The sequence below is a fragment of the Sorex araneus genome, chromosome 2, assembly GCF_027595985.1.
Source record: "Sorex araneus isolate mSorAra2 chromosome 2, mSorAra2.pri, whole genome shotgun sequence".
NCBI lineage: Eukaryota > Metazoa > Chordata > Mammalia > Eulipotyphla > Soricidae > Sorex > Sorex araneus.
Genome location: NC_073303.1, coordinates 293,103,064 through 293,129,854, shown reverse-complemented (window position 1 = coordinate 293,129,854; position 26,791 = coordinate 293,103,064). Strand labels below are relative to the sequence as shown.

General features: G+C 43.5%; 1 protein-coding gene across 1 annotated transcript in view; it reads left to right on the top strand.

Annotated features, from left to right (window-relative positions):
- VPS8 (VPS8 subunit of CORVET complex) overlaps positions 1-26,791 on the top strand; it is a 262,990-nt gene that overhangs the window by 160,216 nt on the left and 75,983 nt on the right. Inside the window, exons 34-36 of the mRNA XM_004603039.2 lie at positions 4,831-4,920; positions 8,867-8,913; positions 19,471-19,618. Of these exons, the coding sequence (XP_004603096.2) occupies positions 4,831-4,920; positions 8,867-8,913; positions 19,471-19,618 (285 nt within the window). The remainder of the gene's footprint in view (positions 1-4,830; positions 4,921-8,866; positions 8,914-19,470; positions 19,619-26,791) is intronic.

The following is a 26,791-nucleotide window of genomic DNA, read 5'->3' as shown; positions in this document are numbered from 1 at the left end:
GCCACGTGCAAGGCAAACACCCAACCTGTTGTACTATGGCTGTACCCCCTCAAATTGTTAGGTTTTGCCGGGAAAAAAAAATTTTTTTTTTAAACCTTACATTGCATTAAACCTGTCAGTCATTTTGAATTTAATTTTTCTTTGCATATTGAATTTTTCAAACATCTCTATGGTCTAACTCTTAATTGAATTTTTCTATACATTTTTTTTGGTGGGGCCCAGATTGCACTCAGTATATAGTACTTACCTTGCTTGTGTGAGGTATTTGGGTCAATCTGTTGCACTATAAAAATAAAAAGTAAAAACAAACTTTTTTCTACAGAGAAAATATTTTGTAAGATTTTTGTAAGCAAATTTGTAAGATTTGCTATCACTATTTTGTTTTTAACATAACAATGTTATGTTAAATGTTATTGTTAACGATATTAAAATTTTTTCTTTCTAACCTGAGTACAGTATTTAAGTATAATTTTTTGGTGGGAGAGATGAGCCTCAAACCCAAACTTCAGGCCTGTGCTCTCCCTCTGAGCTGCCTCACCCGCCCTCTCCAAATAGGAAGATTTTTATGTATGTTCTCTTTCAGAGATGCTAAAAGAGGGGTCAGGAGAGCTAGTACAGAGTTCAGGTGCTTTCTTTGCACACGGCCAACTCTGGTTTGATTCCCCAGCATGGCATATGGTCTCCCAAGCACCTCCAGAACTAAGTCCTGAGCTCTGACAGGTGTAACCCCACCCAACCCCACAAACAGACAGAAACAGATGAGATAGACCTAACAGTTTCTCGTGAGTGCATTTTATCACCAATTTCTCCCTTATTCTTTTTCTTGTGGTAAATGTTATTGATAATACCAAACCAACCTTTAATTCTGTGGATAAATACAACTTTACAAAACATATATTATCCTACACACACACACACACACACACACACACACACACACACACACACACACGGAATTTCAAATAGTACATTGGGTAGGGTACATTTGCCTTGCACACGGCCGACCTGGGTTTGATTCCTCCGTCCCTCTCAGAGAGCCCGGCAAGCTACTGAGAGTATCCCGCCCGCATGGTGGAGCCTGGCAAGCTACCCGTGGCATATTCAATATGCCAAAAACAGTAACAACAAGTCTCACGGTGGAGACATTGCTGGTGCCCGCTCAAGCAAATCAATGAGCAACGGGATGACAATGATACAGATATATATATATATATATACACATATGGTTTATTATTTTTATTTAGGATGATGGGATCAGTTTTCATGATTAAAATTGACCTATGATTTGTCTGCATTACATTTTTTGATTGGGGTTAGATATGAAAACTTGACTCACAGCATATGATGAGTGGAATAGATGTTCTGAGGTTTTCCCCCCACCCTCTTTTATTTTTTGCTAAAAGGCTAATTAACATCCTTCTTCCTTAAATGTTGGTAGAATTTAGCAGTGAAACTATTTGGGTGGAATCTTCCATATGGAAAATTTTACTTTAAGTTTGACCTGTGTATTTTATTCTAATATAGTAGTTGCCAGTTTTTTTGTTTGTTTGTTTTTGGGTCACACCTGGTGATGCACAGGGGTTACTCCTGGTTCTACACTCAGGAATTACTCCTGGCAGTGCTCAGGGGACCATATGGGATGCTGGGATTCGAACCCAGGTCGGCTGCGTGCAAGGCAAATGCCCTGGCAATGCCCTACCCGCTATCTATGCTATCACTCCAGCCACTTGTTTGTTTGTTTGTTTTTTGCTTTTTGGGTCACACCCAGCGATGCACAGGGGTTACTCCTGGTTCTACACTCAGAAATTACTCCTGGCGGTGCTCAGGGGACCATATGGGATGCTGGGATTCGAACCCAGTTCGGCTGCGTGCAAGGCAAATGCCCTATCCGCTGTGCTATCACTCCAGCCCCAGTTGCCAGTTTTTATTACAGTTAAATGTAGCTTACTGTATAAACCGTATTATATTTTAAACTTAAAGTTTAAATTTTCAGCTTTCTATATAATATAGAAATTTTGATTATTTAACGTTTTTTTTATAGGTAAAAATTAACATGGGATTTCTATTTTTTTCTTTCCTTTTTTTTTTAAATTCTTTTATTGATTCACCATGTGGAAAGTTACAAAGCTTTCAGGTTAAAGTCTCAGTTATACAATGCTCAAACACCCATCCCTTCACCAGTGCACATATTCCACCACCAAGAATCACGATATACCTCCCCCCAGCCCCCCACCCCGCATGTGTAACTGGTAAATTTCACTTTACTTTCACTTTACTTTGATTACATTCAATATTTAAACAAAAAATTCACTATTATTGATTTGGAGTTTCTCCCCCCTAAAGTCGATCTGCTGAAAAGAAAGCATTTGGTAATTTGTTTTCCATTGCTGAGAATGAAGAGATATGAGGTCAGGAGGCCGCACTAGCAGCCGCACAGTTTTGGATTTCTGTATTTTAGTGTTTTAGTAACTAAGTCCAGAGAAATGTCTGCCAGGAATCGCAACATTGTAAGCTTGTACCTCTCAGCTACTTTATATTCCACATATGAGTGCGATCTTTCTATGTCTGTCTCTTTCTTTCTGACTCATTTCACTCAGCATGATACTTTCCATGTTGATCCACTTATATGCAAATTTCATGACTTCATGTTTTCTGACAGCTACGTAGTATTCCATTGTGTAAATATACCAGAGTTTCTTTAGCCAATCATCTGTTTTCGGGCACTCCGGTTTTTTCCATATTGTGGCTATAGTAAACAGAGTGGCAATGAACATGGAAATGCAGATGTCATCTCTACTATACCTTTTTGCCTCTCCGGGATATATTCCCAGGAGTGGTATTGCTGGGTCAAATTGGAGCTCAATTTTTAACTTTTTGAGAATCGTCCATATTGTTTTCCAAAAGGGCTGAACCAGTCGGCATTCCCACCAGCAGTGAAGGAGAGTCCCTTTCTCCAGTGTTCAGGGTTTATTCCTGGCTCTGAGCTCAGGCATCACTCTAGTACAGGTTGGGGAAGCATTTTGGGTGCTGAGGCTCAAACCTGGGTCAGCCGTGTACAAGAGAAGTGACGTGCCTACTGTACTATCTCTTCAGCCCCACAAGTTTTCTATTTCTTAAGTCATTTTATTAATCATATGTTTATTTTTTCTGCTTTGTTTTCAAAATATTTTTCAAATTAGTTTATAGTAGCTTCTTTTTTAATGTCAACAGATATTTCTTTTCCATCAAAAATATTCAATAGTTATACCTTCTCTATTTCAGGTGTATTATATAAATAAGTGTAATATAAACATAATTGTGTCAACTCATATTTCTAATCTATATAATATCTTTAATTATTATGAATAATAATTAAACAAAAAATTAGATATACCATGAATTTATAGCCTCACAAAAGTATCCAAGTTAGTTTTATCTGACAATATTACTGTACTGCTCTTTAGTTAACCATATTGTGTTTATTAGAAAGGTAGAGTTGTGAATGGATCACAAGAAATCAAGTAAGAAGAGAATTTTGAGTACAAGAACATAGTAGTGTGTAGGAAAGGTCATGCAGAGGGCAGATTGGAAGTTCTAGACTTGATAGAACTATGTCCTATTAACTAGTTAACAGTGGTCCACACCTTATTTTTATTTAAGACTTATTTATGTATGATCTTAAGTTGGTTTCTTAAGATATTTCTAGTGTTTCAATTCACCAGGCTTGGAAGAGAAATTTAAAACATCTTACCCAGAAAAATTGAAACTATACTCTCCCCAGCCTACCCCTCCAGCTTAGGAATTTGGGGAACTCTTCGTTCCTTCCATTCATCTGATAGATATCATGGTCTGGACCCAGAGTGCTTTTGTTTCTTTCCTAAGTAGCACTGTCGTCCTGTTGCTCATCCATTTGCTCGAGCGGGCAGCAGTAACGTCTCCATTGTGAGACTTGTTGTTCCTGTTTTTGGCATATTGAATATGCTGTGGGGAGCTTGCCAGGCTCTGCCATGCAGGCGGGATACTCTCGGTAGCTTGCTGGGCTCTCCGAGAGGGGCGGAGGAATCAAACCCGGGTCAGCTACATTTTTTTTTATTGTGGGTGTGTGTGGGGGGCTTACTCAGCAGTGCTCAAGGGCTGCCTGGGCTCTGTACTCAGGAATCACTTCTTGTGGTGTTCAGGGACCATTGGTTCCATTTTAGGGACCAAACCACCTGGTAGCAAATCACCTCATGCATGGCAAGTGCCCGTACTATCTCTGTGAGCCCTCTGTGTATTCATTTCCTAACTCTCAGTGACCTTTTTTTCTTAAAGTCTGATTTGTTACATGAACACAGCAGGTAGGGCATTTGCCTTGCATGCAGCCGACCCGGGTTCGATTTCTCTGCCCCTCTCAGAGAGCCCAGCAAGCTACCGAGAGTATCTTGCCCACACGGCAGAGCCTGTCAAGCTACCCGTGGCATATTTGATACGCCAAAAACAGTAACAACAAGTCTCAAAATGGAGACGTTACTGGTGCCCGCTCCAGCAAATTGATGAGCAATGGGATGACAGTGATACAGTGATTTCTGACTTCATTCATTTGCCTGTATGTTGTGGTCTGGGGCCAGAGAGGTGGCTCAGAGGAAGAGTGTATAACTCATGTGCATGTGGCTCTGGGTTCAGTCCCTGGCATCAGGAAGAAATTAAAGGAAAGAAAAAGTAGAACAACTTGAGGCTCTGTACATCACCGTGTTCCGAAATGCAGTGTAGACACCTTTGATAATATTGAGCTTGATGCCCAGGCTTCCTATTTGTGGTACTTCCGGTTAACTTTTGCATTAAGGAGTATTTCATCTTTTTCTTTCATGCCAGGAACTCGTGTCCCTGAAGCCTTGTAAAGCTGCAGAGCTGGTTGCTACCCACTTTTCTGGAGAGATTGAAGTGGTCATTAAAAAGCTTCAGGTAAAGAGTGCAAAAGTTACGTTGGGAGAGAACCATGTAGTGGAGCAGGCTTTAGCCACGAAATAATTTTTAATACAGAAATTTCTTTGATTGATAGTTGCCATTTAATAGACATTTCTATGTGAGAGAGAGAGAGCGAGAGATTGTGTGTGTGTGTGTGTGTGTGTGTGTATGTGTGTGTGTGTGTGTGTGTGTTGGGAAGCAGTTGTGAGACAATCCCTGAGTTTGAAAACAAGGGCATTTGCGCTGCTGAGATAGTACAAAGGTTAAGGCACTTGCCTGGCCTTTAGCTGTGACCTCGATACTGGCATAAATTCCAGCCCCATGTGGCCCCCTGAGCACCGCCCAGGCTTGGACCCTGAGCCACGTGTGGCCCCTGAGTGTCGCTGACTATGGGTCCCCCAAAAAACAAAACTAGAGAATTCATCTTTGTATTAACATCAGAGGAACAGTTTTTAAATTATAACATATTTTTTCTAGAAATAATATCATCTACAATATTATCATCTACAGTTGTATAATCTTCTGCACAATAGGCATAGAGGTCAGAGTGAGTACAGAGCAGAGACCGGGGCCTGAGAGACAAGGATGTGAGTGTGTGAACTCTCTCACTTAGGCACACGTGCCCACAGGAAAAAGCATATACAATAACCTCTGTATTGTGTTAGAGTACTGCATGAGAGATGTGTGTTCTTTTTTTCTTTTTTCTTTTTAAGTAGTGTAGGAACAAGATGGGAAAGCGGAGAAAGGGCCGGGTACAGGCTAGAATTCTTCCACATGCCCAGCCTTAGTATTGAGTGACACTCAGTTTCCTGAGCAGAAAGCTGGGCCGAGCTTTGTGAGGAAAGAGCTGTTGGTCAGTAGGACAGGAAGACACTGGGGCCGGAGGGACAGTACCATAGGTCGGGCACTGGCTTTGCAAGTGGCTGACCTGGGTTTGGTCCCCACAACCCCATGTCTTCCCCTGAGTCTCACCAGGAGTGACCCCTGAGCACAGAACCTGGTATAAGCCCTGCGCACTGCTGGGTGTGGCCCAAAACCAAACCGGGGGTAGGGGGGAGATGTGAAGGCATGAAGTGTCATGCATGTCCAGTAATGTCCAGTAAAGGTCAGGTCTGTGTAAAGCATCATCTGGGGGAATACAGCCAGGGGAGAAGCGTTAGAGTGAGCAGTCAAAGGATGTTGGAGGACCAGACTTACAGGGTTAGAGAGTTCGGGGGCCCATAATTGAGCAGTCTTATATACAATGCTAAGAAATTGATATTGTGTCTTCTGTGTACTAGAGAATTACTAGGTGTTTTTTTTAAGCAAGTGAACAACATCACTAGACTCATTTTACAGATTTCCTCCAGGAGTGTGGCGATGGGGCTGGGGGAGAGAGTGACTGGGAGACAGCTGGCCCGTTAGAAGGCGTTCTCTCACCCTGGCATGAGGTGGGGAGCACAGGACTCAGTCAGCAGCTGAGGAGAGTGTAGATCCAAGACACACCCATGAGGTAAAATGTGTGGGGCTTAGAAGTCTGTCGAAAATGATAGGAGAAGTTAAAAATGACTTCCGGGCGGTCAGAGCGATAGTACAGCAAGTAGCATGCTTGCTTTGCACGTGGTCCAGCTAGATTCGACCCCCAGCATCCCATATGGTCCCCGAGCACCACCAGGAGTAATTCCTGAGTGCAGAGCCAGAACCTCTGAGTGTTGCCTGGTGTACACCACCCACAATTTTTTTTTAAATGACTTCCACACACCCAGCCTGGCTCTCCAGTATAATGAGGTCCATTAATGTGACATATATGCTCATAAATGTTCAGTAAATATTTCTGTAGCTGCTTTGGCCTTTTAAAAGCCCTGCTAAGTGCCGAGGATACAAAAAAAAAAAAAAAAATTGGGTGGCGTGGCAGCCCGGCACTCATGTAACACGGCAGAGAAGCCCCAGTGATTGCAGAACGTATTTCAGTTTGACTTGAGTGATGGTGCAGCACTGCCCACTCCTTCCTGGGGCGACAGGAGATCTCAGCTCAGACTGCTCCAAACCCACCGAAATGCTTTTCTCTTTAAATGCAGCAGCTCCAGTGATCTCCTCACTGCTGGTGCTTTCACCGTTTGAAATGTAAGGTGTTTGATTGCTAGTTCCCTCAGATCCAGCGGCCTTAAAAATTATTCTGAGGGCAGCCAGGTAAACGAGTCGAGTGTCATTCATCAAACACGTAAACCCTGAGGTGTTGCAAACGTGGGGCAGGGGTTCAGGGCACACGGGGCTGTGCTCTGGTTCTCTCCCTGTGATGCTCAGAGGGACCAGGTGTTTCGGGGGATGGAACTGGGGTCAGCCGATGCAGAGGAAGAGCCTTCAGCCCTGTCTCAGCCTCTGGAGACGGTTTTTTCTTTTTTTTTTATTAAGTGACTTTTGGCCATGGACTATTTTAGAGTGTTCAGCATTTCTTTTAACTATAGACATGAAATATTTATTCTGTCAGAGAACTTTCTTCATTGTGTAAGAATTCTACACAGATTTTATAAAGTCCCTTTGCTTTTAATGGCAAGAAATATGCCTCTCTGGCCAATTATCTTCAGATTTCTAGAAATGGAAAATAAGCCAGAAATATTAAGTTGTAATTGGAAGGGAAATTGTGTAAGATAATAACACAGAGCAATAGGGAAGGGGAAGGGTGGAAAGCCAAAGACTGATAAGTATGTTTCAAATGTTATATTTTTAAACGACATTAATCCTTTTCAGTTTGGAGAGTTCACTGCTTTTAAATCTATTTTATTTTCTAATTTCTTTTTATTTATTTATTTATTTTTTTGCTTTTTGGGTCACACCTGGCAATGCACAGGGGTCACTCCTGGCTCATGCACTCAGGAATCACCCCTGGCGGTGCTCAGGGGACCTTATGGGATGCTGGGATTTGAACCCGGGTCGGCCTCGTGCAAGGCAAACACCCTACCCGCTGTGCTATCACTCCAGCCCCCCTAATTTCTTTTTGGTTTGAGGCTACACCAGGCTCTAGGACTTGCTCCAGGCTCTGTGCCCAGGGGTCACTCTTGGCAGTGCTCAGGGAACCATATGAAGGTTTGGGGTTTGGACCCGGGCCAACATGTACAAGGCCAGCACCTTAGCTGCTGCACTATCTCTCCACCCCCCAACTGCTTGCTTTTTTAATAAACAGAGTTGGAGCATCTTAAAGATAAAGGAGAAAAGTGGAAGTATGATCATTTTTCCTTAGCTCTTGTTAAAACTCAGAAACATTCTCTGCATTCATGTAGGAGTATTCTAAGGTCATGCCATTGAGTTCCCACCTCTGCCCTGTGTGGAGAGCAGGAAGGTGTGGCCGTTTGCTTTTGCATACAGGAATACCGCCTCACCGAGCAGGCCAATGGTTTGCGCAGTCACAGAGCTAATAAGTGGAAGAAATAAAACCCTGATTTCATAGCACATTAATTGCCAACGTGTGACAGTTTTTCATCTCTTCTATTGTTGATTACCTTGTAGAGTTAGGAGTTGATGATACTGTCGAGTTGGTGGTGGTATTTGGGCCCAAATTCCCACCCTCCCTGTGTAACCTTCAGAGCAGGCCAGTCTCCTCAGGAGGGCCAGGTGAGGCGCCGGGGGCTTCAGCTGCTGTTAAAGCCCCTCAGGGAGCACTTCAGACACCAGCAGCCACTGAGGCTCCTCAGGCCCGAACTGTGCAGGGCTTTGTCTCCGGAGAGAGCTTCCATTGAGGGAAGCAATAATAGGGTATTTTTGTTGTGTTCTTTCTGTGTGATTCGAATGATTGAAAGGATGTGACCACATCGTTCTCTATACATTTTTGACCTGTGCAGACAGAGGGCTTAATAGAAATGGTCACTTCCGTGTGCACTTGGAAAGGATACTCCAGAGTTGCTCTTTCCCATGGCATAGTTTGAAGAATTTGTTCTTGGTATCTGATCATATTTTCTTTCCCATTCAGAACCAGGTTTTGCTTTTCAAGTTTTTGAGAAGTCTTCTGGACCCAAGGTATGTTAAATAACTTTCTCATAGCACGGGGGAATGAAAGGAAATAAAGTAGGTTTAAGAATCTTGCTCATAGTGAAATGAGTCAGAAAGAAAGAGACAGACACAGAAAGATTGCACTCCTATGTGGAATATAAAGTAGCAGAGAGGTACGAGCTAGCAATGATGCAACCTCTGGCAGAAAGCCCTCTGGACTTAGTCACTAAAATACTAAAATACAAAAATCTAGAACCTCACGGCCACTACTGTGGTCACACGACCTCATATCTCCTTATTCTCAGCAATGGAAAATAAATTATCAAATGCTTCTTTTCCAGTAGGTCCGACTCTGGGGGGAAAACTCCAAACAATAATAGTGAGTTTTTTTGTTTGTATGTAAGCAAAGTAAAGAGAAAGTAAAGTGAAATTTACCAACTACACAGGCGGGGTTGGGGGGAGGTTTACAGTGGTTCTTGGTGGTAGAATATATGCACTGGTGAAGGGATGGGTGTTCGAGCATTATGTAACTGAGACTTAAGCCTGAAAGCTTTGTAACTTTCAACATGGTGATTCAATAAAAAATATAAATTTAAAAAAAAAAGGACCTTGGGGGCTGGAGTGATAGCACAGCGGGTAGGGCGTTTGCCTTGCACGCGGCCGACCCGGGTTCGATTCCCAGCATCCCATATGGTCCCCTGAGGACTGCCAGGGGTAATTCCTGAGTGCAGAGCCAGGAATAACCCTTGTGCATCGCCGGGTGTGACCCAAAAAAAAAAAAAAGGATCTTGCTCATAGTGTCTAATAGTCTGACAGCGCTTGATTTTTACGCTTAGTGGGAATAGCGGTGACATCTCTATTACATCAAAATTGCCTGATATGAAAATAAGTTTATCTTGAGAGAGGGCATTTTGCTTCTGGCCGGAGCATGAGCATGCGTGATGAGTTGTCATCAACTTGAGTAAAAGAACGAAGCCATGCTGTGAGAACATGTTGAAGGAAGAATGGGAGGACCGCCTGGCTCCCCACCCAGCTGGCTTCTCTCTCCCTTGGCACACTGTGGCTTTACTTTTCACAGGGAACACCTAATTCCCAGCCCACCTCTGCTTCTGTTTAATAAACTAAATGCTCACTTGCCATGTTTAGTTTTTAGTAACTTTTTCTGATGGCGTAGGAAGGAACGCTCAGATGTTTACTTAAGTGCCACTGTGGCACACATCAGGCCAAAAGTGAACTCAAGGAGATGATGGAATTAGCCATGGAAACATAAGCAGGGTAGCTGAACATACGAGATCCTCAGATTACGCCGTGACTGAGTGGGGTGCACCGGGAGTTGAGTGTGGTAATATTGAATGTCATTTTAGAGAGTCGCTCTTCCACAGAAGTGTGGGTGTCAGAATCCTCAAAGGAACTTCTAAGGTGATGGCTCTCTGGGGCCCCCAGGATTTAGTCCAGTGGTAAAAGTGCTTTACATATCGGAAGCCCTGGTTTTAGTCCCTGACTCAAAAGCAAACAAAAATACAGTTTTCTGAGAAGCTGGAGATGTAGAACAGTGGGTTGGACACTTAGCTTCCATGCAGCTGACCCAGGTTCAGCCCCTGCTGCCCCCTGTGGTCTTCTGAGCACTGCCAGGAGTGATCCTTGAGTACAAAACCAAGAGTAAGCTCTGAGCACCACCAGGCACGCTGGCCCCCCAAACAAACAAATAAAAAGCTTTCTGAGCCAAACCCAACAGAACCACTGTGGGTAGGAATGGGGATGTTCTTGATGTTCACCAGAATCCTCCGGTCTCTTGGTTCTGGCCCATGGTGGCACTGTGTATATGCAGCATGTGGACTTTTTAAGGCGCATCATCAAGCTACTGAAAGCAGACGTTAGCAAGTATAATAGCCGTTTCCATTGCTCAGTAGTTTGTGTTATTTTTAAATGCCAAAATGCCAGTAATTTTGTTAATTGTACCAGTTTCTGAAATTTCACTCATTTAAATCTTTTAGGCTGTGTTGCATTTAAATGTAGTTGTAGGAATGTGCACATGCAGAGGTTTAGAAAACCAGTTGGATCCTCTGCACCCACCCCGCCCCCACCCCCACCCCAACCCCTCCATTAAGAGCTTCTTAAAGTATCTGTTCTAATTCCCCGTTCTTAGAATACTGCTGAGGCTGGCCATCTCTGTTTATTTCTGTATCATTTGTGTTTCCCTCGGCAGCTGGGGCCCCATTCTGTCTAACAGATGCAGATATCTTGGAGTTGAGTTAGGGGTCAGAGTGAGAGCTGAGTCCTGGGGAGGGAGGAAGTAGGAGGCCGGGAGGGCTGAGGAGAATGGAGCTAGGGAAAGAGCCACCCTCACCCTAGCCTGTCTCTGGAGGCAGTGCACCTCTTTCCCGAAGTCAGAGTCCTTCCATTCCTCTCCCTTATTTCCTCTGGAGCCAGATCAGTTCTCTTAGGAACTAGCCCTCTTCCCCAGCATTTTTTTCAAGTATATTTATTAATATTTTCTTGCATGATAGGAAAACATTCTACCCCACTAGGCATGAAATGAGGCAAAGCAGCCTCCTGTATCAGATACAGGTCTTTTATATAAAAATTTAAAAATATATTAGAGCATGATTTCTTAAACTTCTCCTCTGCAAAACCTATTTTAATCAAAGAAATGTTAATGCAAAACTGGGTATGTAACTTAATATGAAGTCACTATTTATTTTATTTATTTTTATTAATTAGTAAGTCACCATGAGGGTACAGTAACAGATTTACACATTTTCATACTTGAGTTTCCCTCATACAATGTTCGAGCACCCCTTCCTCCACCAGTGTCCATTCTCCACCACAGTGAACCCAGTATCCCTCCCACCTCCCAACCCCATCCGCCCCCTCCCCCCCTCGCCTCTGTGGCAGGGCATTCCCTTTTGTTCTCTCTCTCTCGCTCTCCTTTTGGGTGTTGTGGTCCGAAATAGGGGTATTGAGTGGTCATCGTGTTCAGTCTGTAGTCTACTTTCAGCACGCATCTCCCCTTCCGAGCGGGCCCTCCAACCAGAGCTTACTTTATGTTCCCTTCTCTATCTGAACTGCCTTTTCTCCCAGCATATGAGGCCAGCTTCCAAGCCATGGAGCCAATCTCCTGGTACTTATTTCTACTATTCTTGGGTGTTAGTCTCCTACTCTGTTATTTTATATTCCACAGATGAGCGCAATCTTTCTGTCTGTCTCTTTCTTTCTGACTCATTTCGCTTAGCATGTTTCGCATCCATGTTGATCCACTTACATGCAGAATTCATGACTTCATCTTTTCTAACAGCTGCGTAATATTCCATTACGTAGATGTACCAAAGTTTCTTTAACCAGTCATCTGTTCTTGGGCACTCGGGTTTTTTCCAGGTTCTGGCTATTATAAACAGTGCTGCGATGAACATATAAGTGCAGATGTCATTTCAACTATACTTTTTTGCTTCTCTGGGATATATTCCCAGAAGTGGTATTGCTGGGTTCCCCAGCATTTGTTTAGCCAAGTCCTTTAACCCAATCTGGAACGATTCTCACTGATAGGATAGAGGAAGGACATTGAGTTTTCATGTGTAATATGAAAGACAATGGTGAGCAAGTCTTTTATTTAATAGCGAAATTAGTATTATGTATTATGTATTATAAATATTAATAGTTACTTGCTCTGACATTGGAACCGCCACTTTAACTTCACAAATCACAAATAAAAGGTCTTGTTCTGTTATTACCTAGACCTAGATTTGAAAGCTATAATTTAAGTAAGACCCTTCAAGAGTTCAGTATCACTGTATCACTGTCATCCCATTGCTCATCGATTTGCTTGAGTGGGCATCAGTAATGTCTCCATTGTGAGACTTGTTACTGCTTCTGGCATATCTAATACACCACAGAGAGCTTGCCAGGCTTTGCCATGTGGGCGAGATATTCTTGGTAGCTTGCCCTGCTCTCCGAGAGGGGTGGAGAAATCGAACCCGGGTCGGCCGCATGCAAGGCAAATGCCCTACCTGCTGTGCTGTCACTCCAGCCCATAGTGCTACCTAAAATAATAAAAAGTTTAGGAATCTGCACTGTCGTAGCACTGTCATCCCGTTGTTCATCAATTTGCTCAAGCGGGCACCAGTAAGGTCTCCATTGTGAGATTTGTTGTTACTGTTTTTGGCATATTGAAAATGCCACGGGTAGCTTGCCAGGCTCTGCCATGCAAGCAGGGTACTTTCTTCAAGAGGGACAGAGGAATCGAACCCGAGTCAGCTGCATGCAAGGCAAACGCCATACACACTGTGCTATCGCTCCAGTTGTGATAAATATTAGGAAAGATAAGACTATGGAAAGAATAAAACTATTGAATAGAATGAACACTGTAAAAATACTATCATAAGAAAATGTTCTGGGGGCTGGAGCAATATCATAGCGGGTTGGACATTTGCCTTGCACGCAGCTGACCACCCGGGTTCGATTACCAGCATCTCATATGATCAGGAGTAATTCCTAAGCTCAAAGCTAGAAGTAACCCTGGGTGTAGACGCCTCCCCCCCCAAAAAAAAAAGAAAATGTTCTGATAAATTAGACCAAAAGTAAGGAAACTATAAGTATATAAAAGTTTGACTCTCAACTTGTTCATAAGTAGAGTAGGTAGAGCACTTGCCTTGCATGTGGCGGACCAAGATTGGTCCCTGGCAGCCCATGTGGTCCCCCGTGCACCAGCAGGAGTGATCCCTGAGTACAGAGCCAGATGTTCAGAGTGAGATCTTATTAAATTAGACTTGAATAAATTAAAGCTCTTTGGAGCAGGGGGCTGGAGCGATAGCACAGCGGGTAGGGCGATGGTGGTAGATGGAAACTACTGGATTTAACTATTGGTGGTTAACATGGTGGTGGTAGACTTTCAAGGAATAGAACATAGTATATGTATTTTTTTTTCCCTACTGAACTCTTTCTCAAGAGCTCAGTAGGGAAAAAAAATACATGAGATAACTGGTTTATAACATTACAGAAGTTTTATATATGGTTTTATATGTACTTTGACATCTGTATATACTATTATCTATTCATTGAAAGCCTACCACCACCGTGTTAACCACCAATAGTTAGATCCAATAGTCTCCATCTACCACCATCAAGTTAACCCCCTTCACCCATTTTCCCTTCCATTTTGACCCCCCTTCCAATCTAGTAACCAAAAAGATTAAAAAATTCTTGTTGTGTTTTATTTCATCAATTTTTTTCTTCCACTTGTGAATGAAATCATTCTGTATTTGTCTTTTTCCATTTGACTTGTTTCACTCGACAAAATCCCTTCAAAGTGAATCCATGTGTCAAAGGGCAAGGCCTCAGCTCTTTTTCTACCTGTGTGGTGTCCCATTGTGTGTCTGTATCACACTTCCTTTATTCATTTATTCATTGTTGAGTCCCTGTTTTTTCCCACATCTTGGTTATTGTAAATAACGCTGTAGTGAATATTGGGATGCACCTCTCTCTTCATATTCAACTTTTTATATTCGTATAAAATACCCAGAAGTGGAATAGTTGAATCTTTGTTAATCCTATTATTAAACATTGGAGGAAAGCATCCTGCTGTTTTCTACAGTGTGAAGCCAATTTCTGTTCCCACCAGTTGTGTATGAAATTGTGTTGTCTCCACATCTTTTTTAGCATGCGTTGTTTCTTGTCTTGTTGAGGTTATCCATTCTCACCAACTTGAGATGGCATCTCAAGGCGATTGAAAGTTGGCTTATTTTCTACCAAACCACAAAGAGTTTTACTTGGGAAGCTAGTGTATTTTTATCTCCTTTAACTAGCCCTAATCACTCTAAATGAACTTGTCCTACATGGTTCCCTCCTGTCAGATTATTTTTAATTACATGGCCCTTTCTACCTCCCTCAGAGCGAAGCACGGCACCCACACCCCTTCCTCGTTCCTCTTCCCCCGAAAGCAACATGACCTAGAATAACCTCACCATTGACATTGGCCAAATCTACAGCTATTCTTTTGCTTTGTGAAATTGAGACTTGCCACTGATTCTACCCTTGACTAAACTTTAGTCAGGTTGGGGCCAGTGAGATAGTGCAGGGGTTGGGGTACTAACTGTGCTTGTGGTAGCCCTGATCCGCAGCATTACATATGATTTTCCAAGCACTGCCTCAATCATGATAGTCCCCGAATACCATGAGGGTATGGCCCGAATCTCCTCCCCACACGAGTAAACTTGAGGCCACTCTGAGCCCTCCTTTCAGCTAGACCTGACTTTGAGCTCCATTACTGTCCTTACAGTCTCTATTTTTTTTATTATAATTGAATAATATGGATTTACAAGATAATACATGTATTAGGGATACAGTTTCATATCTCTTCAAGATATATTTTGCCACAGCACACAACATGTACCGTTAAAGTGACAGTATTGTTCTCCTAGAGTTCATCCATCCCTTCACTCTGTTTGTAACCTCAGTTCTACACTCAGATTCCAAAGATTTATTTTCCTTTGGCTTTGTCTGTTATTTTGCTTTATTTCTTTATGTCTCATATATGAGTGAGATCAGCCAGTGCTTATCTCTCACCTGCTGGCTGAATTTGCTGCGCATGACTGTTCATCCTGTTCGGTCATAGTACTGCAAAAAAGATATAATTTTTTTGGAGCTTGGGGAGATAGACCAGGGATTAAGGTATTTACCTTGCATTCGATGATCCCGGTTTGACCCCCAGTATTACATTGAGGTCTCCCAAACACCGCCAGGAATGACCCCTGACAATGGCCAGATGTAACCCCCCCTACCACCTAACCTCTTTTTCCAAAAAAAAATTTCATTTTTCAAAATAACTATGCGTGTGAATATATACAAGTACACACACCATATCTTTATTCACTCACCTGTGAATGGGCCCTTGGGTTGTTTCTGTAGCGTGGCTATGAAAATAGTGTGCGGTAAATATAGATGTGCATATCTCTTTTCAAATTAGTTTTGTCTGAGATCGAACCCGGGTTCGCCTCATGCAGAGTAAAACCTTACCTGCTGTACTATCTCTACAGCCTTCAATCTATTTTCCTTTAAGTTATTTTTGCTGTGTAGATAGTATCTTCAGTAGAATTAACAGGCTCCTGAAATACTGACGGCATTTGTATGTAGAAAGATCTGATGATCGTTTTGAGGAGAACTGGGTTAATCCTCCAACCACAAATTACTTGCATGAATTGAGGCCAACAGCTTGGGCGAGAAAGGATTTGCCCCTCCAGTTCCCTTTGGGACGCAGCTGCTGGCTGCCCCCCCCCCCACACACACACACACCCGTGTGTGCCTGCTGCCGGGAATTCTCAGAGGAGCCCTGCCAGGGTCACATCCAGATTTAGGTCCTTTGTGCAGTGGGCTGGCTTGTAGGACAGTCTAGAAGGACACTGGCGGTCTGTATATATAGTTAATTTATACCTTATAAGGCCGTTGTTGTTATGAAAATAGATTCCCCAAGCAATAGATACAGTTCATTTGTTGTGACAGCATTTAAGTTCACAGTGAGTATATGGCAAAACATGTCGGTACTAAAAGCAGAAATAGCTTTGCAAAATGGTAATAATAGATTGTACTTACGTGTCGGACTGAGCAACAAATGACTATAAATTCATTAATGCTGCGGTTTATTTATTAGAGTTTTGATTATGTTGATGGTGCCTGCCCGGTTCCCAGCAGACATTATTTCCCTCACTAATGAATGCATCAGAATCTATTCATTCGGGTGATTTGTTTGGTTTGATGCATATTCACGTCTTTAGTACTTATAAAGGGTTTTGTCAATAAGTGTTCTGGAGAGAAATTAAATCCTGCCATGCGGCAGATGCGTATGACTAATCTTAATTTGCTCTGCAGTCTTGCATGTAGAAGCCGTATTAGCAGAAATCTGGCGTAGATAATACAGCCGCGGCACCTACGGTGGGGTGGCCCCCCACTGGGAAGAAAGGGCGCTGGCTCCTTTGAGTGTGGAGTGACGCGGAGCAGGTTTTCCCTTCCTCTTTTCCGAGTACTGCTTTCCCGAGATGCAGCCCAGGTCCCATATAGGGAAAATGAAAAAGCAGCCGGTGTATTCCCGGCTCTCAGGGATGGCACTGCTCTAGTCCTGGTGCTTCTTCCCCCTCCGTGAGCTGTTTGGTTCCCCCGATTCTCCCCGTTGCCAGTCACTTCCGTCCTGCCCGAGGATGGAACACCTGTCTTTTAGGTGCCAAGACTTTGCTCCTGCTGGGGAAACAGGGAGCGAGGTGACAGTTTGTGCTGAGTTGATTGTCTAGTGTAGAGACTCATGTAGCGTTGCCAAGTCCCATTCTCAGGATGAAGATGATGGTCTCTGTAAAGAATATGTCACCTAACAAAATTCTACACCAGCAGCAGATGTGAAGTATGAGAACAAAGAAGGGAAACTTGAATGTCTGGAATTTGCAGCCCACTTTGAGGTGGTCCTCACTGGAATTAACCCAGCAGGGCTGGAGTGATAGAAGCGGGGAGGGCACTTACTTGCCTTGCACGCCGCTGGCCCGGATTCAATCCCCAGCATCCCATATGGTCCCCAAGTCTGCCAGGGGTGATCCCAGAGTGCAGCGCCAAGAGGAATCCCCAAGCCCTGCCCTGTGTGACCCATAAACAGAGAACAAAGAGCAATAAAAATTACCCATCAGCAAATATGGAAGGTCCCCAGCAGCAGAGCTCCAAGTCCTGACCCAGCCTCTGTCTGACGGGGGGCCAGGCCCGAGGCTTAGCTAAGGGGTCCTGCGTCCCCGTGTGATTCCTGGCCCGTCTTCCTGCCCAGTCGCTGGTAGACTGTTCCTGACACCCGGCCACTCTCCCTGGAGCGCAGAGCGTCCTGCGGCGCTAGCCACTCGAGTGCTGCCCGGGTTCTGGGTGTGTGTGAAGGTGACCCCCTCAGCTGCAGGGCCCAGACTCCAGGGTGACCCGCCCTTCTTCACGATACTTTGTTCTGTATGTCACAAAATGGGAAAATCTGGCAAGTGTCGCTGTGGATCACCTGCCTTTGTCTTTCTGCAGATCAGTTTCCCCAGGAGGTTGTTTTTTTTTTTTTAATCTTCTTTTTATCTCCAGTTCTTTATTGTGGAATTCTAGAAGATCAAAATCTTGGAAAGAATTGTCTTTTGTTTGTTTGGTAGATGAAACCAAATAATTTATTATAAGTATAGGCAGACACACTGAGAATAATCATTAAAAAGGAATTAGAAAATTACACGTTTAAAGTATTGTGGTTCCCCCCTCCCCCGCCACCTTCAAGTGATGGCTAATATCAACATGTTAAGTACCAAAATACTTCATGTCATGGTTTATTTTCATATAATTTCATGAATGCATCTTCACTGTCATTTTTAAGTGGTTGACCAAGAAATTTAATTTCATTTATTCTCTGTTTATCAATTTCATGATGACCTGTAGAATTTTGTCATTTTTCAAGGGACACCTTAGGATTTTCAAGCTTTTTTCTTAAAACACAATCATTGAGAACTCTTAGCTGCTTGTCCTCTTTTGATATGAGAGAGATGATGGTTTTTAGGTCTTCGATGGTCAGCAATTGATTTTTCTTGGGGCCAGCAGTCACCATACAGCCACCAGAATATGTCCTACCTCTGTGGGCATGGGAGAGCCAGTATGAAGAGGGTGTGGTGACCAGTTGACATACAAGTCAAGTGAACCCATGAATACCAAGCTTTCATCTGCAATTTACATTAGTTTTTAACCATCACCATGGCAACCATGATAGGCTTTGAGAATTCATCAGTGAGGAAATCCCTGGTGTCTGCCCACTCGGAGTTCATACTCAGAGAGAAGACAGATAAAGATGAATTTGTGGGTGAGGGATGTGGCCTGGGTGGCAGGGTACATACCTTGCGCATGTGAGGTCTGAGGTTTGGTCCCCAACACCACATAGCCCCAGAGTACCACTAGAGTCCAAGCCAAAAAAATAGATTATGATATTGTTGGTGCTATGGAGCACGTATAAAAGGGAGCAGTTCTGAGAGTGGAAGATGATGTATTAATGTCTAGTTGCTTGTGGTTGAATTGTTAACAGTGAACCAGGTTGTCTTCTGGGGTGGGGGCTCACCTAGAAGTGCTCGGGAATTACTTCTGGCTCTGGGCTCAAGGGGTCATTGCTGGCAGTGCTCAGAGAACCTTGTGGATGAGCCAGCATCAGTGGCCTGCAAAGCAAGTGCTTTAACACCTGTATTCTGCTCCATCCCTGTCTTTCTTAGGTGTAAAGTATAGTATTCCGTATAGTATAAGTTATAGTGCTAAGTACAGTATTAAGTACAGTATTATGGATAAAACATAGTATAACTTACAGTACGATTCAATACTTCCTCTACAGAACATCATTTTCTTCATTGTTCAATGCAAATTGGGAAATATTGTGATTTAGAATGCCTCTAATGTTATATATAGTTTGCCCAAAAACTGAGGAAACACTGAGAATTTGCTCACAATTTTATCTCATCAGAAGGCAGTCTTGATTTTAGTAGAACGTATAGTTTACCTCAATTACAATTGTAACTACATAATGCTACTCTCCCGTCTTTTCTGTTTTGTTTTTTTTTTTTTCAGGGAAGGTATTCACATAAATCAAGAATCACTGCAGATATCTCCCTGCATTACAGAGCAGTTCATTGAGCTGCTGTGTCAGTTTAACCCCAGCCAAGTTATCGACACTCTGCAAGTCCTGGAGGGCTACCGGCTCGAAGAGACGATTCAGGTAAGATGCAGAATGCAGAGGGCAAGAGGTGGCTTCTCTCCTCTTCGCAGCTCAGTAAGTGGCTGCTCCTTAGGAGTCAAGGGCCACCTGAGAGCCTGTGCATGTTCTTCCTGCTCCACTGACCCGAGGGATCTAGTCGAGTCAGCAGCACCTGCCCGTTCCTGTTGCTGCTCAAGCTTCATGGCCTAGGAAAGGGGGAGAGAGCCTAACTTCAAGAGGGCAAGACCCTTCCTGGAGACAGAACTCAAGCAGCACTTGTGTGATGACCTGAATTCCCACTTGGCACCGCATGGCTCTCCGAGCCCCCCTGGGTGCACCACCTCTTAAGTGACAAATTCGAGTAAAGAACCTGTTTCTGGTTTGCCAGCACCCCTGGTCAGGCTACACGCGTACCCACCAATTCAGTTGGATAGACGTTAGCACCTGGCCGTGCTGGGAGCAGGCTCTTTGCTGGCTGTCTTTAGCACTAGAATGCCCTACATTCATTCTGCTCCTCCCTCGGCTGAGGCTACCGAAGGACCTTATCTTTCCTCTCCAGTGAAATTTTTTTTCTTAGGTATGTATTTTCCTATGAAACACAGCATTTCGCTTTATGTGTTTTTAGGTTTTCCTATCAGTGGTTCTGCATCTCAGTCCTGAGCACTCTGCTTTTGTTGTTTGTTTAATGCTTTTTCTTGTATCACTTGTTATATTCGTCACACATAGCTAGCTCTAGCCCATTTGTTTTAATGGTCATAGCATAACTGTTGGACAAGTGGGCCACCCTTCCTTTCCCCACTGCGGGGCACTCAGATGGTCTTCCACCTTCCGCCCTCACAGGCAAGGCTGCAGTGCATGACCCCCAACATTGTCATCCCAAAGCAGCATGGCAGGTCCCTGTGAGCACTGTGCCCGGCAGTGGGACTCCTTACATCATGCGGCAGCTTCTTGATGCAGTTATTGCCAAGTTAATTTCCTGGGTTTGTTTTTTTATTTTTTGCTTCTGTTTTCTTCAATTTTTGGTGCCCTCTGTTTTTTCATATCCTTACTGATTCCTCCTACTTATAAACTTATTTTTGCTGGTATGAAATGGTCTCAGAGATGATACTAGCATTTTTCCGTGTTTAATGACCCATTGGATTTCCTGTTCTCTGATTGATCATTTCATATGATTTTCCCATTTTCCTCAAGCTTTTGCCTTCCCTGCTGATTTATAGTCCTATCTTCCCCCTGCCCCCCCCACTGCCCCCAGGATGTTTATTGAGACATCATGATTTACAGAGTTGTTCATAATAGAGTTTTTTTCCCAACATACAGTGTTCCAACACCAATCCCACCATCACTGTCCCCTTCTCTCTAACAATAGCCCCAGGTTTTCCCCCACCCCCAGCTTGCCTCTTTGGCAGTCATGTAACAGATCTATTTCACATTCCTTGGTCCAATAAAACTTAAAGGAATGAAATATAGGATTATCAGAAAATCAATAAAAGTCAATTTGTGATGGTTAATTACTAACTGTGTTTTTAACCTTTCTTAATCTAGTAGAGGATAACCATATGCACCATTAGTGAGTACCAGACTCAAATGCAACATGACGGGAAGTTTCTCCTGTCCTTTTAAAGAAACTCTTGGCGCTTCTTGCAAAACTGGTTTCCAGGTCATGAATTTTCTAAACTGTTGCCTGTCCAAGAGTCTCTGTATCATTCTTTCAAATTTGGTGATAATCTAAGTGGATAACGTATTCTTGGTGAGGTGTTCATTTCACTGAGTTTTAGTACTAGATCCTTCCATGCTCTTCTGGCTCATAGACTCTCATTTGATAGATCTGTTGTACATTTTATGGGCTTTCCTTTGTATGTAAGTTCCTTTTTTGATCTTGCTGCTTTCAAGTACTGTCTCTCCCCTTGGATTTTGTCATTTTGAGTATAATGTGTCCTGGCGTATTCCTGAGTGGACCTGTATTCACCAGAGCCCCTCAGGCCTCTTGGATGGTGGGGCCTGTAATCCTCAGCTCTAGGAAGTTCTTACTGATGGTTTCTTTGACTGTTTTTCCTGCATCATGTTTGCCTTCCTTTTCTTCAGTGTCTGGTGATTCTTCCATTTTCCTCTTGAACCCGTCCCATAGTTCTCTGGTATGCTGTCCATCTCACGCTATTTTCCACCTTCTGCTGCTCCTGACCATTTTCCTCCTCATCTAGGACCTCCTCAATCTTTTCCTCAGTTTCTGTTATTTTGCTGTGTCCAGAGCGTCTATGATGTTTTTTTTTTTAATATCACCTACCATGTTCTTTATTTTTGTCATTTTTGACGGTAGTAGTTTTTCATTTTGATTCTCCTACTTTCTTGGGCTAGTATTTATTTGAACTCATTGAGCATCCTCATCCTAGTGTCACTAAAGACATTATTTGAGGATTTATTGGTGCTGTGTATGCCCTTGGTGATATCGCTTTTCCTTGGAGAGCTTGGTGGGCTTCTGCATGTTTTCCCCATAGGTTTTCTAGTGTTCTCTCGGTGCTGGGGGTGAGTCTTTGTGGTTATTCCCCCAGAAGATACTGAGGGATTAGCCTGAGGTTGCTCTCTGTCTTCTCTGCCCATCCTCACAGAATGACAGGAAGAATAACTGCCTGTCATTTGTTGAGTAGATCTGTTGCATTGTCACATGTGTAATCTTTGGGGCAGCTAGGGGGTCCCGCACGGCTCTCTCCCTCCCTGCCTGAGTTCGGTAGAGTCAGACCGCTCCCCCACCCAGGATGCCATGGGCAGACGAAGGAGGAAATGAGGCCACCAGGCTGGTTGTTGATCAGTTGCCATTTATTCCATTCTCCCCACGCACCTGTCCCAGACTCACTAAGCCCCCCATTCTAGCCTCACACTGCCCCTCATTCCCGTCTCCTCCTGTCTCTCCCGCTCATCTTTCTGCACTCCCTCTCATAGCCTCGTCTCATTTCTCCACGCGCCTGCTCCTGCATTCTTCCCCTACATTCTTCTCCGTCTGTCTCCCTTGCTAGTCTCTCTGCACTCCATCTTGCTGCCCTGGTCTCTCCCCAACTTCCTGCACACCCCTGCAGGTAGCACAATCAACATATCAAAAGCCCTTCCTGATGGATCAGGCTCAAGGGAGGGAAATGCCACCTAGGGGTGTTTCTCCTCTCCTTAGTCCAATAACTTAATTGACATCATAATTAACATCTTAATTCTATTTCTTAATATTACTCATTTTGTATGGACATAGTAAGAGATACATTAAGCTTGTAGGGTGGCTTTTCTGGAACATCTCGCTGTAGATCTCAGACTACAGTGCTCAGGCCCCATTAATCTTTCGAACCCTCGCAGGGTCCTATCTAATTGTTACTTTTTGGATCATGACAAAATTTGTCCATGACCATGCTCCTAACTTATAGTTAAGTATTATGGTGCTTTGGCCTGGCCCACTTTGATGCCAGAATAGCTCACAGCTTGCCCTGGGTTCATCTCATCCCTTACCGGGACTCTGCTTCTGTGGTACTAGGAAGTAAGGCCAACTGAGGCTTAAGTCAAGAGAATTGATGCCCAGGAGTGAATATCATTTGGAATCAATTAACTCCCAAGTTACAAAAGCATAGCATTAACTGTATTCCTTTGTCCATACAAAAAGGACATTGATTTGAATTAACTATGCAAAGGACTTAAGGAAAAGAGAAAAGCAATATTTACAAGTTAACAAAACACAAAGAAAGAGGTTACAAATAAACAGAGGATTGAGAGCACTGTGATAGGAGTAACCCAATAAACCTAAGCTCCCTGTGGCAAGGCAGAAAGGATAAACCAATGTTATCCTACAGCCGCTTAAGTGGCCACGTGCTTCAGGAGTTGTGGTGCGGTGACTCAGGTTGGGTGTGGAGGCTGCTGAAATGCACTGAATTTGTCGATTAATTCAGGGAAGGCTGATGTATCAGGGCATTGAGTGCTCAGCCTCACGGGCATGGATGTCCTGAAGTGCCGTGACGAGGCCGAGGCAGACAGCCACAGAGCACGAGCCAGTGGGTGAGGCGCTGGCTCCGCCCCCAGCACTGGCGAGTAGCCGCTCAGTCCCCCGGGCTCTGGGCTGAGGTGTTACAGCTTTCCTTCTCTCTCCTTCCGAGATTTTCGACTTTTATATAATCTTTCACATAAGGATCGTGCACATATTTTCTTTTAATTTTTTTTTCAATATTTAAACAGTTGTGATCTATGAAGTTATTGCAAGTTGAGTCTCGGGCATACAGTAGTCTGACATCAATCCCACCACTCTCAGCTTCCCTCCACCAGTGTCTCATGCTCTGCCCCCCCCCCCTCCACCGCCCCTGCCTGCCCCTGGACAAGCGAGTTTCAAAATTCAGTGGCTGTGGTTTTTCAGAATTTTTGAGGACACGTTGTTAATACTGTAGAGTCTTGCTCTGGATACATGACTCTGCCGCTCCGCCACATCACCAGTACACCCATGGTCCCTGATCCCGTTACTGTTTCTAAATAGATACATGTTGTATTATAATGAAAGGAGGTTTCTGAAACATTGTATTGTGGTTCCTCCTAAGTTATAACCAATGTTCCTAAGTTTTATATGTTCTGTATCCAGCAACCGGATGAATTCCTTGTAGGATGTTCCTGGGTCTGAGGACTACCCCCCTGCCCCCACTGTGCGTGGGAAGGTGGGGAGATGTGCAGTGCCAGAGACAGAACGTGGCCTTGCAGTGTGCTCAGCCCTATCCTGTGTCAGGAGGAATTCTTTCCTTGATCAAATCATTTCTAAAATTTTTTTGATGACCAGTGGTTTTGTTGTTTTGCCATTTTTATTGAAGTACCAGGCTTTACAGCACTGTTAGTCATACTTTTGGGGCATCCATCATTCCACACTTCACCCCTCAGCCAAGTGCTCACCTGTCAGTGCCCCATGGGCCCCCACCTGTATCAGCTCAGCTCTGTAGACAGAACACTCGCTCCAATGACTCTGGCCATTTGTTGTTCCCTTTGTATCCCATATAAAAATACTTAGTGTGTGTGTGTATTTTATTTAATTAATTAATTTATTTTTTTAATAAGAATTTTATTTTATTGAATCACCATGTGGAAAGTTATGATGCTTTCAGGCTTAAGTCTCAGTTATACAATGCTGAAATAACCATCCCTTCACCAGTGCCATATCCCACCACCAAAAAAAAACCCCACACAGTACACCTCCCATCCGGGCCCCCCCCCCCCCCGCACCCCCTCCCCCGCCTTGTAACTGATAAGTTTCTCTGTGTGTATTTTAATTGTGAGTATAGGTGACACCTATACTCATAAAGACAAATAAAACTAAACTAAAATTCCACAAAATTGTAAATCAATGGTAAGTTCATGAATATTTTTTCAAGAGCTTATCTTTTCTTTTTATAGGCATATAAGTTTAAAATATTAATAATATGAATAATTCTGTGCAATACACATAAAATTTTACATGAAATAGATAAATCCTACAAATACACAATTTAATAAGAGTGAGGAGAGGAGAATTAAGAAAAATTTAAGAGGAAACTCTAAATTGACCTATTAACATATAAAAGTGTGTTTTATCCTAAAAAGGGAATACTTCTTTTATCTTAGAAAGTAGTATGTCATAAATAATACTAGAATGTCTGCATTAGTAAGTAAAATATTGTAGTAAGAAGCTTTAGGCAGTTTTTAAAGATCATCTAGCATAGAACATTCAATTTTATTTATATTCGTCATCGAAAAGGGTAATGCTTTATTGAACAAGTGTAAAATTCTTCAGCAAACTAGAAGTGAACAGACCTTCCTTAATCTAGTAGATTGAGCATAAGCACCATGAGTGAGTGTCATATGCAGTGACAACGTGCTGAGAAGTTTGTCTTGTCTTTTGTAGAAATTCCTTTGCCATTTCTTGCAAAACTGGTTTCAAGGATGTGAATTCCCCCAAGCTGTTGCCTCCCCATGAAGTGCCGTATCATTCCTTCAAATATGAATGATAATCTAGCTGGATAGAGTATTCTTGGTGAGGTGTTCATTTTTATTGAGCCTTTTAGGAAAAAAACACTATATTCCACCATTCTCTTCTGGCTCATGGAGTCTCATATGGATAGATGGGTTGTGAATCTTAGGGGCTTTCCTTTGTTTGTAGTTTTCTTTTTTGGTCTTGCTGCTTTCGATATTCTCTGGCTTTGTCATTCTGATTATACTGTGTCTTGGAGATTTTCTGTTTGGGTCTATTTTCACCAGGACTTTTTGGGCCTCTTGCATCTCAGCATCTGTACTCCTCAGCTCTGGGGAATTCTTACCAAGGATTTCATTGTTGGGGGGAGTTATTTCTGATTTCTTTAAGTCGTGGGTCTTCATCAAATTAGCCTTCCTGTTCTTCAGCGACACCGAGGAGTCTTACATTGTTCCCCTTGAACTCCTCCCATAATTCTCAATTGAGTTGTGCTTTTCTTCGGTTTTCTTTCTATTTTTTCTTTTTGGTTTCTTGCCACACTGGGACAGTGCTCAGGGCTTATCCCTGGCTCTGAGCTCAGGGATCACTCCTGGCAGGGGTTGGGGGGCCCGTCTGGGGTGCTGAGTATAAATCCAGGTTATGTGTGTGCAAGGCCAGGGCCCGCCTCCCTTTACACACTCTCTCTCTCTCTCTCTCTCTCTCTCTCTCTCTCTCTCTCTCTCTCTCTCTCTGGCCCATGATGTTCATTTCTTTTTAGACTTTTCCCCATCTTCTATTATTTTCTAGAGGCTTCCTACATCTTGGAGCCCCTCAAGCTTTTCCTCAGCAGCTGTTGTTCTGCCACTCTGCTCCTGTCCTAATAGGCCTCTGCTGAGTTCTTAGGCCATCACTTGCCCCAGTCTCCGTCTGTGCTACTTCTGCTTGCAGAGCTCTCATTCCAGCTCTTACGCCTTCCTGTGCTTTGCTGACTACCTGTACCACTGTTCCTTTGCACTCGTTAAACATCCTCAACCTGGTGTCACTGCAGCGTCCTCTGCGTGTACAGAGCGGGCTGGTAAGCAGAGCCCTCCATGTTACCGTTTCTGCTCACTGAGCTTGGTGAGCTCTGGCACGTCTTCCACGTCGTGTCTGCGGGGCTCCGGCTGTGCTGAGGGTGAATCCTTGTAGTTCGCCTCCCTGGGAGACCCCGAGGGAGGCAGCGGGGAGTTCATCTTCCTTTCCCTGCCAGTCTTCACCCAGGGCAAGCA